Source organism: Notolepis coatsorum, assembly GCF_963971535.1.
Source record: "Notolepis coatsorum genome assembly, chromosome: 15".
NCBI lineage: Eukaryota > Metazoa > Chordata > Actinopteri > Aulopiformes > Paralepididae > Notolepis > Notolepis coatsorum.
Genome location: NC_140179.1, coordinates 96,095,557 through 96,111,802, shown reverse-complemented (window position 1 = coordinate 96,111,802; position 16,246 = coordinate 96,095,557). Strand labels below are relative to the sequence as shown.

Below are 16,246 nucleotides of genomic sequence, written 5' to 3'. Positions count from 1 at the left end.
GGTGAATCGTTACAGGCCCAATTACTACTTGATGAATCGTTACAGGCCCAATTACTACTTGATGAATCGTTACAGGCCCAATTACTACTTGATGAATCGTTACAGGCCCAATTACTACTTGGTGAATCGTTACAGGCCCAATTACTACTTGGTGAATCGTTACAGGCCCAATTACTACTTGGTGAATCGTTACAGGCCCAATTACTACTTGGTGAATCGTTACAGGCCCAATTACTACTTGGTGAATCGTTAACAGGCCCAATTACTACTTGGTGAATCGTTACAGGCCCAATTACTACTTGATGAATCGTTACAGGCCCAATTACTACTTGGTGAATCGTTAACAGGCCCAATTACTACTTGGTGAATCGTTACAGGCCCAATTACTACTTGGTGAATCGTTACAGGCCTGTTACTACTTAGTGAGTCGTTACAGGCCCAATTACTACTTAGTGAATCGTTAACAGGCCCAATTACTACTTGGTGAATCGTTACAGGCCCAATTACTACTTGGTGAATCGTTACAGGCCCAATTACTACTTGGTGAATCGTTACAGGCCCAATTACTACTTGGTGAATCGTTACAGGCCCAATTACTACTTGGTGAATCGTTACAGGCCCAATTACTACTTAGTGAATCGTTAACAGGCCCATTACTACTTGGTGAATCGTTACAGGCCTGTTACTACTTAGTGAGTCGTTAACAGGCCCATTACTACTTGGTGAATCGTTGCAGGCCCATTACTACTTGGTGAATCGTTGCAGGCCCATTACTACTTGGTGAATCGTTGCAGGCCCATTACTACTTGGTGAATCGTTGCAGGCCCATTACTACTTGGTGAATCGTTAACAGGCCCAATTACTACTTGGTGAATCGTTAACAGGCCCATTACTGACTCTTTTCTGCTTTTACAGTGAACGGTGAACATTGAGCCGGAACGGTGAGCGATGCCGCCCCCTGCAGGTCCCGTCGTGCCCCCTCCAGACGGGGGCTGGGGGTATGCCGTGGTGTTGGGATCGTTCATCTCCATCGGCTTCTCCTACGCCTTCCCCAAGGCCATGACCGTCTTCTTCAAGGACATCCAGAAGATCTTCGGCGCCTCGTACAGCCAGGTGGCTTGGATCTCGTCCATCATGCTAGCTGTCATGTACGCCGGAGGTGAGTGTTTTGGGTCTGGGTCTCCGTGTGATGGTTGTCAATCATACATGCTGAGTGTAAATGCTGGTGCTGCCGGCTGTATGTGTGTATAACGCTACGCTACGCCAGCGTCATATCACACAAGGGTAAATTAACATAGAGTGAAATTAACCCATGATGATCCCCCGGGGCGACGGTACGTCAAATTGTCCCAATTTGTCAAAACTTCAATGGAATGTCATGCCGTTTCTTTTTACTTCTGCTTTCTGGAGGCCGAGATCTTGATTAGAACATCAAATCAGTTATTTTCACTTGAAGTCGTGTTTCTAATCAAGATTTTTAGCCTCCGGAAAGCAGAGCAAAAAGAAATGACATGACATTCCATCGCCTGGGGGATCTAAAGTTAATTTCACTCTTATGTTAATTTGCCCGGCTGTGATATATCAAGCTAGCGTAGCGTTACATATACAGCCAGGAGGAGTGGTGGCGGTCACTTTAGCAGGTGGTGAACATAAGGTTGGGTTTGTGGTTTATCTCTGTATAATAATATTTATTTCATATCATGGTTAGCCTACATTTACAATGCCACATATTTTGCCATGAGACTGAATCTAGGGTTAATTTTGATATCCTTTGAAGTGGAAAACACAGTCCAATAAAAATAAACAAGAAATATGGCGCCAGGATTCCAGATTGCCTTTTTCGCACATCAAAGTTTGGCTTCCCGGCGGGGAGTCGCCCCGACTAGACCATATTGTGTCGATTTGCCCGTCATGTTTCACACTTTGACTTTAGCCTTGAGCGCCGCGCAGCAGCAAGCCCCAGTGGGGCCCCGGCTTGGCAGCGTCACACCTGCCATCTGTTTATGGTTTCCACCCCCCCCCCCCCCCCCTCCTCCACGTCCAGTCATTCCTCATTACTGCTGCCATCATATTTATCTGATATGGAACCGGATAGGGATGCTCGATATTGGCTCTTTTACCGATACCGATATACCGATATTGTCCAACTCTTAATTTCCGATACCGATATCAACCGATACCGATATATGCAGGGCCCCCCCCCCCCCCAAAAACAGAATAATTTCAGGTAATTAACATTACATATCTCTTGTTGTGGAATTAACACAACATTATGCATACTTTTGACAATAAATAAAATCTGAATTTGTTCTTACTTTCTTGCCTGGGTAAATAAAGGTTATAGAAATGTAAAAATGAAAAAGAAAAGATTTTTTTTTTTTTTTTTTTAATACCGATATTTTCCGATATCACATTTTAATGCCAATATCGGCCGATAATATCGGACATCCCTAGTTTTTAGTCCTCTAGGTTGCGACACCTTGCATGTGTGTTGCCTCCGCTAATCGGTGTGTGAACGTGAGGCACAAAGTTGTAAAGCGCTTTGGATAAAAGCTCTATATGAATGCAGTCCATATAACAACAAGTCTATAGTCTTGTGGTATTTAACGGACACCCAATAACATTACTCATCATCACACGACCCCCCCCCCCCCCCCCCCCCCATCGATAAATCCAATTACTTAACGAGACGACTCTCCTCACTTGTTAAAATCCCTGGTCTTCTTAATTCATTCATATGGATCCGAGCTCGAGGGGAGAACACACAGCCTCATCAGGTATTCATTAAACACCTGCACTGTCCCCCCGCTTGTAGGTCGATGGGATGATCACTATTTGAATGCTTAATATATTCCTAATTTCTGCCCAGTGAACAGTCAAGATTGTGTGTGTGTGTGTGTGTGTGTGTGTGTGTGTGTGTGTGTGTGTGTGTGTGTGTGTGTGTGTGTGTGTGTGTGTGTGTGTGTGTGTGTGTGTGTGTGTGTGTGTGTGTGTGTGTGTGTGTGTGTGTGTGTGTGTGTGTGTGTGTGTGTGTGTGTGTGTGTGTGTTTACATAGCTCTGTGGTGATTATTATTATTGTGCTACCTGGTTACAGCGGGCACCATTTTCTATTGAAACAATATGGCAATCAAGGAACTGCAAATATTTACCCAAATTAGCGTGTTGTCCTTCATGGTGGTGCTTGTTTGGGTAACACTTGTATCTCAATAGTCTGTCTGTTTGTTTGTACTCCACACTATTGGATCGTGCCCAATATGCACAGGGTGTGGTGTGTTCAGAGAGTCTTCTATTCATGGTGTCGTTCCTCCTCCTGGCAAAGAAACCAAACTGTAGCAGTTGGCACACTTTCTGAACCACCCACCTCCATATCTACACATAATTCTAGTCGGTTAAACCACAATCTACCACAAAACAACAGACCTTTTGAACAAATAAACGTTATATTATCATTTTAGACTAGATTAATGTATTGTCATTATTCATTATACAAGTACAGTACAACAAAAATAAGTTTGTCATCCAACCGGAGTGCAAATGTAACCGTAAAGTGCAATAGAAATAGCTATATACAGTGAGTGTACAGGTGATTAAACTGGATATCAAATATATAAATTAGTACTAATCAGATGTACGTATGTGCAGAGTTACATTATCATCATAATAACCGTGTGATCTAGCGATAACCATCGATGAACCATATTATTGAACCATTGATGACTTGCAGTACCAGTATCACAGTGGCACCCCTGTACAATCCTACACCACCAGACAACACGACACCACTACACAGGATAGTGGCTCTGTAGTGACGTACTAAGCTGCGGCCCGTGGTGGTGTCAGTGTTGGATCAATGTCACTAATCCACTGGAAGAAGGACGGGGAGAGTTGACCTTGGGCAGGGCTATAGGCTGCTGTGTGAACACACCCTGGTGGTCTCTGTGTTGACTGTCAGCACTGACGTGCAATATTAGATTTAGTGCCAGTCACCTTCCATAAGAGAGAGAGCGATAACAATGTATGCTGTCTGGGAATCCACTCTTATTAAAAACACCTTTAGTTTGTATTGATTGATTTATTTTATTTTTGTGTCAATGCACACAAAGTGCATGCCCAACCCTTTTGGGTTTATAAGACACCAAAAATACTGTTATACATTATTGTGTTCCATTATTATACATTAATAATACATTATTGTATTCCATTATTATGTTTACATTTCATTATCTTAAATACAGATTACATAAATACAGATTACAGCTCAGTATTCTGTCCTCTCTCCCAAGCTTGGCAAACGCTTTTTTAACACTTTGGATGCCAGCCACGACATAACACGTGTTATCAGCCCGCCCCCTGAATGCCCACCACGACAATTAGCGTGATTATTTTTGAATTCATATTTCATCAACCGAGTCTACTGTTGGGAAACCAGCCCCATCAGGAGCTCAGATGTGAAAAAAGCGCCCCCTATCGTCTCCCAGATGGTAATGCACCCTTTTGGAATGGACTCAATGAAAATGGATGAGAAAAAAATATCCGGAATCCACATTTTACTTCTCACGCATGTAACCGGAGATGATCCCAGTCATTGTGGACCATCAGAACAGCGTGTAATATGTGTTTACAGTATGTAGCGTTGGATCAATAAAAGGATCGATTTTTGGAATGGCGATCAGGAATTGGAATAATCTTTTTGGATACCATCTGATCTCAGGTAAGGAATATATTTTACCAGTCTTAGGATAATCAGACCTGTTTTCACAGAGATATAAGCTTTTCCCCTATGTGTGATTTGGCTGTGCGAGCGATCAGGAAATATATCAGATCAGATATCAGATCGCCTATATAGCGTGCATACGTACACATATACTATCGATAATCTAGCGTTTATTTGAAAACGATTCATAAATAGGCCGAAAAATGAGGTTTTTGTGTATTCTAGAATATTCCGTTTATTATGGAATATTTTAATTTTCCTTAAACGAGGGCTTTTCAAGATGCTATCAAACGGAAATGAACCGATAAAAAAAACAATCCGCTTCGACAATGTTGACTGGAAAATGAGTCATTGATAAGCGACGGGCAGATTAGACACATAGCCATCATTTAGAACATAGATTACCGGTAGGCGATATTAACGCTAACATTGAAGTGGATGGTGGGCATTCAAGCACTAAATCGTGCGCCCCCTGCTGGCACTGAAAGAGTTAATGTATTTGAATATATTTTTTAATGTACTTCCCTTACATTCTCATACACAGTAATATTAATATTATTATTATTATTATACAGAAACTAGTAAACGTTGTGTGCATTCCCCTCCCCTCGAGTTGAGTCATTTTAACTAAGTGATGGATGGCTAACTAGCATCTCATACAGTTAGCTTTGTCTCTCACCTATACCTTGCTGACATAATACCCCGATATACGGTATATGACTGTATGACTTTCATTTTCATCAGGGGGCGGGGGGGGGGGGGGGGGCGGGCGGGCGGAGCTAACAATATACTCATTATCACCATACATAACGCTTATATTGAAACACATTGACATTAGGGCCGTTCTTTCAACCTAAAATTGCACTTTCTTCAACCTCGAACCTAAATTCCTTAGCAACCCGTGTTACCAAGTCAACAAATCACAGAACGATAGCCAGTTAGCCAGCCAGGTACCGACGTTAGCTCTCAGAACGATTAGCCAGTTAGTTAGCCAGCAACCAGCCAGGTACCGACGTTAGTTCTCAGAACGATTAGCCACGTTAGTTAGCCAGCAACCAGCCAGGTACCGACGTTAGCTCTCAGAACGATTAGCCACGTTAGTTAGCCAGCAACCAGCCAGGTACCGATGTTGGCTCTCAGAACGATTAGCCACGTTAGTTAGCCAGCAACCAGCCAGGTACCGACGTTAGCTCTCAGAACGATTAGCCACGTTAGTTAGCCAGCAACCAGCCAGGTACCGACGTTAGTTCTCAGAACGATTAGCCACGTTAGTTAGCCAGCAACCAGCCAGGTACCGACGTTAGCTCTCAGAACGATTAGCCACGTTAGTTAGCCAGCAACCAGCCAGGTACCGATGTTGGCTCTCAGAACGATTAGCCACGTTAGTTAGCCAGCAACCAGCCAGGTACCGACGTTAGCTCTCAGAACGATTAGCCACGTTAGTTAGCCAGCAACCAGCCAGGTACCGACGTCGGCTCTCAGAACGATTAGCCACGTTAGTTAGCCAGCAACCAGCCAGGTACCGACGTTAGCTCCCGGAACGATTAGCCACGTTAGTTAGCCAGCAACCAGCCAGGTACCGACGTTAGCTCCCGGAACGATTAGCCACGTTAGTTAGCCAGCAACCAGCCTGGCAGGGATGTTAGCTCTCAGAACGATTAGCCACGTTAGTTAGCCAGCAACCAGCCAGCCAGGCAGAGATGTTAGCTCTCGGAATGATTAGCGACGTTAGTTAGCCAGCAACCAGCCAGGTACAGACGTTAGCTCCCGGAATGATTAGCCACGTTAGTTAGCCAGCAACCAGCCAGGCAGAGATGTTAGCTCTCAGAATGATTAGCGACGTTAGTTAGCCAGCAACCAGCCAGGTACCGACGTTAGCTCCCGGAATGATTAGCCACGTTAGTTAGCCAGCAACCAGCCAGGCAGAGATGTTAGCTCTCAGAACGATTAGCCACGTTAGTTAGCCAGCAACCAGCCAGGCAGAGATGTTAGCTCTCAGAACGATTAGCCACGTTAGTTAGCCAGCAACCAGCCAGGTACCGACGTTAGCTCCCGGAACGATTAGCCACGTTAGTTAGCCAGCAACCAGCCAGGCAGAGACGTTAGCTCTCAGAACGATTAGCCACGTAACCCTCTGCTGGCGCGTGCTGTGCACTACAATCAACTCCTTGACTTGACTTGACTTGAACTCCGTGTCTGTAATAGCAGTCTGTGATGTCACGGTATTGAGAATCATACCGGCGGGATCTCGAAATACCCTGGTATACCGTAATACCGTCATACCGCCCAAGCCTACTATGGACCCATTGTGGTTTCCAGGTCATACCTATCAGCTGGAACCTGTAAGAGGCCTCTGTCTGCAAGATAATTTAAATGAAAGTAAAAAACACAACATAAAAACTTACGAAACGAGTCAGAATGTTTCCTTTCAAAAGAGACCAGACTCATGCATGTGCCATAAGTATAAAGTATAATAAATAGCAGATTACTTTGGGTATGCAATTTACAGGCGTTTTCTGACTAATTTGCCCGTCAGTTAATCAACTTTAGTTGATTTTTACCATGGATATGGTAACAATTATTGTATGTTGTTATTGCACTTTACTGTTACATTTGCACTAGGGGTGGGAATCACCAGAGGCCTCACGATACGATACTATCACGATACTTGAGTCACGATACGATAGTATTGCGATACTAAATATATTGCGATATGCTGAGTATTGCGATATTAATATTACGATATATTGCGATGTATTACCTTTTTTCAACTGCAAAGTAAAACTTTGTCAACATGTTTTATCTAATAAAATAAAGTTCAGTCTGTTCATCTCACTTCAATAATTTTTATTGCAGAACATGGTATTTTCTCAAGCAGACAGATGTAAACACTGTAATCTGTGTTGCATGTACCTGACAAACTGAACTGTTTGTATTACAGTCATATTCCAACTTAACTGAATGCACATGTGTGCGTGTGTGTGGACTACTGTACTATTACAGGTATTGAAATGAACAATGCAACTTCCTTATACAATTTTTTTTAATGAATAATTAAATATCGATACTTGGCGTCCCTGTATCGATACAGTATCGCCACGCAAAGTATCGCGATGCAAAGTATCGCGATGCAAAGTATCGCGATACTACTACGTATCGATTTTTTCCCCCCACCCCTAATTTGCACTATACTTCTTTTCGTTGTACTGTACTTGTGCTGTATGATGACAATACATTTTAATCTAATCTAATATCCGAGGATCATGTATTAAAAAAAAATATTAATAATAAAATTGTCTATTTCTTTGGGCGGCTACGTGGTGCAGTGGGCAAGGCGCTCACCACAAATACTGGAGAAGCTGGGTTCGCTTGTTCGAGCCCAGCGCTCCACATTGCTTTCAGTTTAGCTGGTCGTCCGTACTAATACACAGTATTAGGGGGTGGGAAACTGATGGGTGGGGATCGGGCGTTGTGGACAGCGACTCCTACAGGTCGGTTGGTGCGCCTGCACAGTAGAATCAGGAAGCGAGGGAGGCGGCGGTGAAAAAATGCGACTGCTGTTACCTCGAGTATCGGAGGGGACTCGTGCTATGTATGACTTAGTCCACATTGCAGCCGGCTTGTGGGAGGCAAGAAACAGCGTTCGAGACAGGGGAGGGTTGAATTGGATGATACGAAATTGGGATGGGAGAAAAAATAGAAAATGGGAGAAAAAGTGGATACAAAAACATTTCTATTTTTTTAAGCAGTTATATACTTAGCAGTTATATACTTGGTTGTCTTTATCTTTTTTCCCCCCACTCTGTATTATTCATTGTCTGAGCTGGAAAGCTTTTTTTTAGGGGAGGTAATAAGGGCTTCCTCGTCCTGACTAACCGGGTTCCAGCAATCCCCAGGCAATACTGGTCACTGTTAAGCAATGCAAATGAGGAGGGCTTGTTTCCTCAAGGTCGAAAAAAGATTCGGACAACTCCTTACCCATTGTGATTTTTAAATAGCATAGCCCTGACACACACACATATACATATATATATATATATAATGCATATTCTGGTTTGTAATAATAGTAATAATAATAATTCATTGCATTTATATAGCGCTTTTCTAGACACTCAAAGTGCTTTACAATGTAGGATGGAAATGGCCTCTTTCACCACCACTGGTAGTACCCAACCTTGGGCTACGCAGCAGGCTCAATGGCTACCATACACTGGCACCAGGCACACATCACACTACACAATGGCTGAACGGCTCAGGAGACAGGGATTGATATCAGCCAATTAAGGGGAAGGGATGATTAGGTGGCCTTGATGTCAGAGACCTGATTGGGAATTTGTCCAGGAACGTCGGGGAACCCCCTACTCTTTACGATAGGCGTCCTGGGTTCTTTAATGACCGAATTCGGTCAGGACCTCGGTTTAGCGTCTCATCCGAAGGACGGCACTCGCAGCTGTACGGTGTCCCTATCACTGTAACAGGGGCATTGTTACTGACAAGTCCAGAGGACAGAGTGCCCCCTGCTGGACAACAACACCACTTTCCGACAGCAGCCTTGACCGGGACTCGAACCGGTGATCTTCCGATCATGAGTCCGGAGCTCTACTCATGTAGCCACGCTGCCGGACACTATTCTTCTTTCATTACTGGTATCTTTCCTTATTCGCTATTTAACGCCTCCCGTTGACAGAAAGTAGATGGCGTCACATCTACAGTATGAGATGGAGAAATAGTCACTTCCTACCAAGTAACACAGCGTCATTCACTAGTTTAGCCAAGTTATGCAAAACCCATGACCAAGTTCCTACAACTCTAGTTTTTTTTAAAACTCCGAAGTGGGGGGAAAATGATATTCTCATAATTGAATAAACAAAACTATCCTCAAAGGGAAACCGGGTCCCTGGAACACTGTTTGAGGCTAGAAAGCTTCCTGAAAAGTTACCGTTTCAGTGTTCGGCCTGGAAGTGTTGTTATTGTTTTTGTTTATACCAACAGTCCACAAGTTCAAGTTTTAAAGTTTTTGTTTTATTTGTCACATATAAGGTACATTACAGTGTAATGCTTACTGTACCTGTACTCGCTTTACACACAGGACTGTATGGCAAAGCAAAACAGCAACACAGTCATCAAGTTTGCTGACGACACAGTTGTGGTGGGCCTGATCTCTGCAAATGACGAGAGGGCCTACCTGCGAGAGGTAGAGAACCTGGCGCTGTGGTGCCGGGAGAACAGCCTCTCCCTGAATGTCAGCAAAACGAAAGGGATTATTGTGGATTTTAGGAGGGACTACAGCCCCCTCAGCATTGACGGGGCACCGGTAGAGAGAGTGAACAGTTTCAAGTACCTCGGAGTCCACATATCCGAGGACTTGACATGGACCACACACATTGACAGTGTTGTGAAGAAGGCACGGCAACGCCTCTACTTCCTTAGGCGCCTAAGGAAGTTCAAAATGAGTCAGAAGATCCTTAAGAACTTCTACTCATGCACACTAGAGAGCATCCTGACTGGTAACATCACCTCCTGGTTTGGGAATAGCACCGCACACGACGAGATGCATCCAGCTGCAGGGCCGCAGAACCCATACGAGGCTCCTCCCACTAAGACACTCTCAGGACCCATACAAGCCTCCTCCCACTAAGACACTCTCAGGACCCTCGCTCCCATTGGCTGATTTGGGTCACGTGACCGTCACAGGGTCACGTGACCGTCCCACCCAATGGCTGAATTGGAGTATTGCACCGTGCGGGATTGATTGATTGATTGAAAACTTTATTAACAGATTGCAGAATGGGTACAGTGACCGTCACAGGCCCAGATTGATTGATTGATTGAAAACTTTATTAACAGATTGCAGAATGGGTACAGTGACCGTCACAGGCCCGGATTGATTGATTGATTGATTGATTGAAAACTTTATTAACAGATTGCAGATGGGTACAGTGACCGTCACAGGCCCGGATTGATTGATTGAAAACTTTATTAACAGATTGCAGAATTGGTACAGTGACAGTCACAGGCCCGGATTGATTGATTGATTGAAAACTTTATTAACAGATTGCAGAATGGGTACAGTGACCGTCACAGGCCCGGATTGATTGATTGAAAACTTTATTAACAGATTGCAGAATGGGTACAGTGACCGTCACAGGCCCGGATTGATTGATTGATTGATTGAAAACTTTATTAACAGATTGCAAAATGGGTACAGTGACCGTCACAGGCCCGGATTGATTGATTGATTGAAAACTTTATTAACAGATTGCAGAATGGGTACAGTGACCGTCACAGGTCCGGATTGATTGATTGATTGAAAACTTTATTAACAGATTGCAGAATGGGTACAGTGCATCAATCAATCAATCCGGGCCTGTGACGGTCACTGTACCCATTCTGCAATCGGTTAATAAAGTTTTCAATCAATCAATCAATCCGGGCCTGTGACGGTCACTGTACCCATCTGCGATCTGTTAATAAAGTTTTCAATCAATCAATCAATCAATCAATCCGGTCCTGTAACAGTCACTGTACCCATTCTGCAATCTGTTAATAAAGTTTTCAATCAATCAATCAATCCGGGCCTGTGACGGTCACTGTACCCATTCTGCAATCTGTTAATAAAGTTTTCAATCAATCAATCAATCAATCCGGGATGGTCACTGTACCCATTCTGCAATCTGTTAATAAAGTGTTCAATCAATCAATCAATCAATCAATCAATCAATCAATCAATCAATCAATCCCGCACAGTGTTATACTCCAATTCAGCCATTGGGTGGGACGGTCACGTGACCCTGTGACGGTCACGTTACCCAAATCAGCCAATGGGAGCGAGGGTTCTGAGAGTGTCTTAGTGGGAGGAGGCTCGTATGGGTCCTGAGAGTGTCTTCGGTCCTGAGAGCGTCTTAGTGGGAGGAGCCTTGTATGGGTTCTGCGGCCCTGCAGCTGGATACTATTGCACACGACCACAGCAAACTACAGAGAGTAGGGGTGGGGGAAAATATCGATACGTAGTAGTATCGCGATACTTTGCGTGGCGATACTGTATCGATACAGGGACGCCGAGTATCAATATTTCATTATTTATTAAATTTATTTTTTATTTTTTATTTGTATAAGGAAGTTGCATTGTTCATTTCAATACCTGTAATAGTACAGTAGTCCACACACACACACGCACACGTGTGCATTCAGTTAAGTTGGAATATGACTAATACAAACAGTTCAGTTTGTCAGGTACATGCAACACAGATTACAGTGTTTACATCTGTCTGCTTGAGAAAATACCATGTTCTGCAATACAAATTATTGAAGTGAGATGAACAGACTGAACTTTATTATTAGATAAAACCTGTTGACAAAGTTTTACTTTGCAGTTGAAAAAAGGTAATCATCTAAATCCCTCCATAAACTTCAACTAATTCAGAACACCTCAGCCCGCATCATCACCTGCTTCCCCAAATTCTCCCACATTACACCTGTCCTCTCCTCACTTCACTGGCTCCCTGTCAAGTATAGGATTGACTTCAAGATCTGTCTCCTCACTTACAAAGCCCTCCACTCCCTAGCACCTGATTACATCTACAACCTTCTTCAACACTACACTCCCTCCCGCTCACTCCGCTCATCCAACTTAGCCCTTCTGAGCACACCACACTACCGCCTTAAATCCACAGAAAACAAATCATTCTCCTCCGCTGCTCCCCGACTCTGGAATCAACTCCCATTACACATCAAAGAAGCCCCATCTGTAGAAACATTTAAGAGCCACCTCAAAACCCACCTGTTCAAACTTGCATACCCTCACTCCTGACCCCCCAACCCCTGCATCACTTACATTTTCACATCTGTACAGACCTATACTTTAGTATTATTATTTATTTAAAAATGTTCTCTGTCTTGTCTCTAAGTTGTCTCCCTGTATTATCCCCACTATGTCGTCATTGTGAAAGTCCATGTACTGTGTTTGTCCCTGTACTGTGTTTGTCTGTATGCTATAATGCCATGTATGTAAAGCGATTTGAGATTCCTAATGTAAGGCGTTATATAAAATAAATGTATTATTATTATTATTAATCAATCGCAATATATCGCAATATTAATATCGCAATACTCAGCATATCGCAATATATTATATTTAGTATCGCAATACTATCGTATTGTGACTCAAGTATCGTGATAGTATTGTATCGTGAGGCCTCTGGTGATTCCCACCCCTAACGAACGCACAATTGGAGGTGGGCTTCCCAATCTCCAGGACATCTATACCAAGCGATGCAGGGCCAAGGCTAAGCGAATAACTAAAGACTCTAGTCACCCAAACAACTGCCTCTTTAAACTGCTGCGGTCAGGCAAGCGCTACCGGAGTCTCATGGCCAGTACAGAGAGACTAAAGGAGCTTCTATCCCCAGGCCATCAGGATGCTCAATGACTCTATGTAACATTATCAACCCATCCATCTACACTCATTGCACACACATCCACATGCACACACTCACTTTAAACAAACACTCACCTTAACACTAACTTTAGACACTTTAACACTACATTATATTGATCTATTATTAAAATATTTGCACTACATTCATTCCTCATTTGCATTTGCACCTTGCCTTAAAGGTTGTGTACCTCATTAAGTCTGCATTTGTACCTCATTGTCTTTCACTGTACTTAGATTGTACTTGGGTTGTACTTTAGTTTGTATATTGTATTGTATACTGTTATTCCTCCTTTACTTTTTTTACTGTACGAAGCACATTCTCAGGGGCTCAGACAGAACAAAGCATTTCACTGTGAAGTATATGTACGTTTATAAACTTTATATGTCACAAATAAAAACAAACTTGAAACTTGTATGAGCCTCCTTCATACAGTAAAATAATAAAGACCAAACACTATACAAAATATACAAAACTAAAGTACAAAATGCAAAAATATGCGGTAGAGATGTAGTGCAAATCTTTTAGTAATAAATGGATCAAATATAAAGTGCCTAAAGTGAATGAATGTTTGAGGTAAGGCTGTCCCCGAACCCTGTTTTTGGGATTCGAACTTCGTCAGGGTTTTTCGAACGAACGTTCGAACCTTCGTTTTTTTTACTATCCTCAAACTAAATCCTCAATTTGAATAAAGTGATTAATCTGATTAAATTAGTATTTTTTTTTTTTTATTAAATCAACTTTCCAGCTCCAGACCCAGCCCAGGGAGAAGCCCCAGCCCTACTAAATCAATTAAATCAACTTTCTTTAATGAATATAACTCATCCGTTTATTTTAATACTATAATATTAGTGTAGCTTAATCTTTATCTGCAACTGTGAAGAAAACCGCCATTGGTTTAAACAGAATTAAATTATTATTATTATTTTTTTAATAAATTTTTTTAAATTCGAGTGTTGATTTTAGAATTCGAATGCCAGCCTAACGAACGAAGGTTCGAACGTTTGGGCTCAGCCCTAGTTTGAGGTGAATCTTTAAAGTGAGTGTGTGGATGTGGATGTGTGTGTGCAATGAGTGTAGATGGCTAGGTTAGTGTTGCATAGAGTCATTGTGATGGCCTGGGGACAGAAGCTCCTTTTGTACTGGCCATGAGACTCCGGTAGCGGCAATAATTCATATTAGCAAATATAGTTACAATTCTTATTCAGTAATTCAATAAAACCTCACTAGCCCCAATAGTTGTCTCCTCCTAATATCAGTGTTGCAATTCAGATTATGAATAACCTAAAACACGTATAACAATGCTACTTGCTAACATCATTAAGATATCAGCATCATCAAGAGATTGATATCAGATCAAGATATCATATCATGAAAATAAGGCAATTATATCAACAACTAAGTGCTTGACCTTAGTCACTTGACCTCAGATTGTTAGATTTACAAGGTATCATGTTATGACACAATATATCTGTGTGTCATGTCTTGTCTTGTCTTGTATTAGTGTAGGTGTTACTTAATCCTGCCGTTCCTCAACGGCTTCCGCACATTTATTTCCTTAAAGGCATTCCTGCTTCATTAGACAGGGCAGGGAGTGACAGGAAATCAGGGGGATGACATGTTCCCAGGCCGGATTTGAACCTACGACGTCGCGATTACACAGTATTGCGTTGCGGTGAGCCACCGGGACGCCTGGCCTGGGCTTCCTCACAGTTCTTGGATTGTTGCCAGATCGTATCTAGTCGAGCCAAATCAGATTTACTTGTGTGGCCCAATAATCTCATTACATGTGTCAATGGGCTTCACACAGCACCCCCTGGATTAACCCCCAAAGAAGACGAGGGGAAGAAAAACCTTTTTAATAGGAAAGAAAAAAGGGAAGAAATCATAAATGTCAATGAGAGACCAACCAGGATGACAGACGCTAGGTGTTGAAGTGGACAACAATTTAGAAAATAAATACAATAAGGGAGCAATAATAGTAATAATTATAAAAATGTCTCATAATAAACAATACAAGGAAAATAGAATAATAATCGAATATTTTTTTTTGGAATTCGAAGCTTCGGGGCCGAGATTCGATTTTAATTCGAAGCTTCGAAATAATAAAATACAAAAGAAATTTAAATAAAAAAGAAATTTGTATTTAAAAAAAGATTTTTTTTTTTATGTTGTGGGACTTGTACAGCACTTTGTTCAACTTTGTCAGTACTGTAAAGTTTAAACCTTTTTAAATCTTAGACAAACGAAACACTTTGCTTTCATGAAATATTGTAAGCCGTCATTTGAGGCTTTATAAAAGCAGCACAATGAACACAAATCTGTCAGTGCCGAGTCCGACCTCATCTTAAATAACAAACAGCATTGCTTGCTGTAATTAACAAAGAGGCAGAGTTGATTTTGCACAAAAAAAAAAGGATTCATATATATATTTCTTTTATATATAATCGAGTTTTATTTTCATATTCGAATCCCATGCCCATCGAACGAAGCTTTGAAGCTTCGAAGTATTTAAGACAGCCCTAATTGGATCACATCAGGACAGCAGGGCCGGCCCTATGCATAGGCTGTATAGGCCTAGGGCACCATCCACTAGCGGGCGCCAGGGGAAAAGAAAAACAATATATTTGTAATTCTAAGGCTATGGTTAGACTAGTGTATTCCTGGCGTTTTTTTATACGTTTTTGACGACGTTTCATGTCCTATCTACACAGAAATGCGTTTTTTGGCGTTTTTTTGTGGATACGGCTGAAACGCAAAATTGTGTTTGCGTTTGGAGATACGCAAAAAAAACGCCAGGAATACAGCGTGTAGTCAGCACGGAGCAGTTGTTGCGAAAACGCCCATGCGCAGTAGATACCATCTGCGTGCCCTTCCTGTGTACAGTGTGTGTGTTTGGGACAGAGCTCCGTGTCCCAAATAGCTTCAGCTACCATGTGTTGTCAAGTTATTGTTATAAGGACCCCAGTCCAAGCTACAACAGTCTGCATTCCCTTAACAATTGTTTGTATTGAGCCGTATTGTATTGTACCCATATGCAATATGTTAAATAAAGTTTACATCCATTCATTCTGCTAGCATTACCGATTGCATGAG

At 42.3% G+C, this 16,246-nt stretch overlaps 1 protein-coding gene across 2 annotated transcripts in view; it reads left to right on the top strand.

Moving 5' to 3' along the window:
* LOC311241888 (monocarboxylate transporter 2-like) overlaps positions 1-16,246 on the top strand; it is a 68,959-nt gene that overhangs the window by 40,678 nt on the left and 12,035 nt on the right. For both annotated transcript variants that reach the window (XM_084330828.1, XM_084330829.1), the window contains exon 2: positions 916-1,159. In XM_084330828.1, the coding sequence (XP_084186954.1) occupies positions 949-1,159 (211 nt within the window). In that variant the 5' untranslated portion in view covers positions 916-948. The remainder of the gene's footprint in view (positions 1-915; positions 1,160-16,246) is intronic.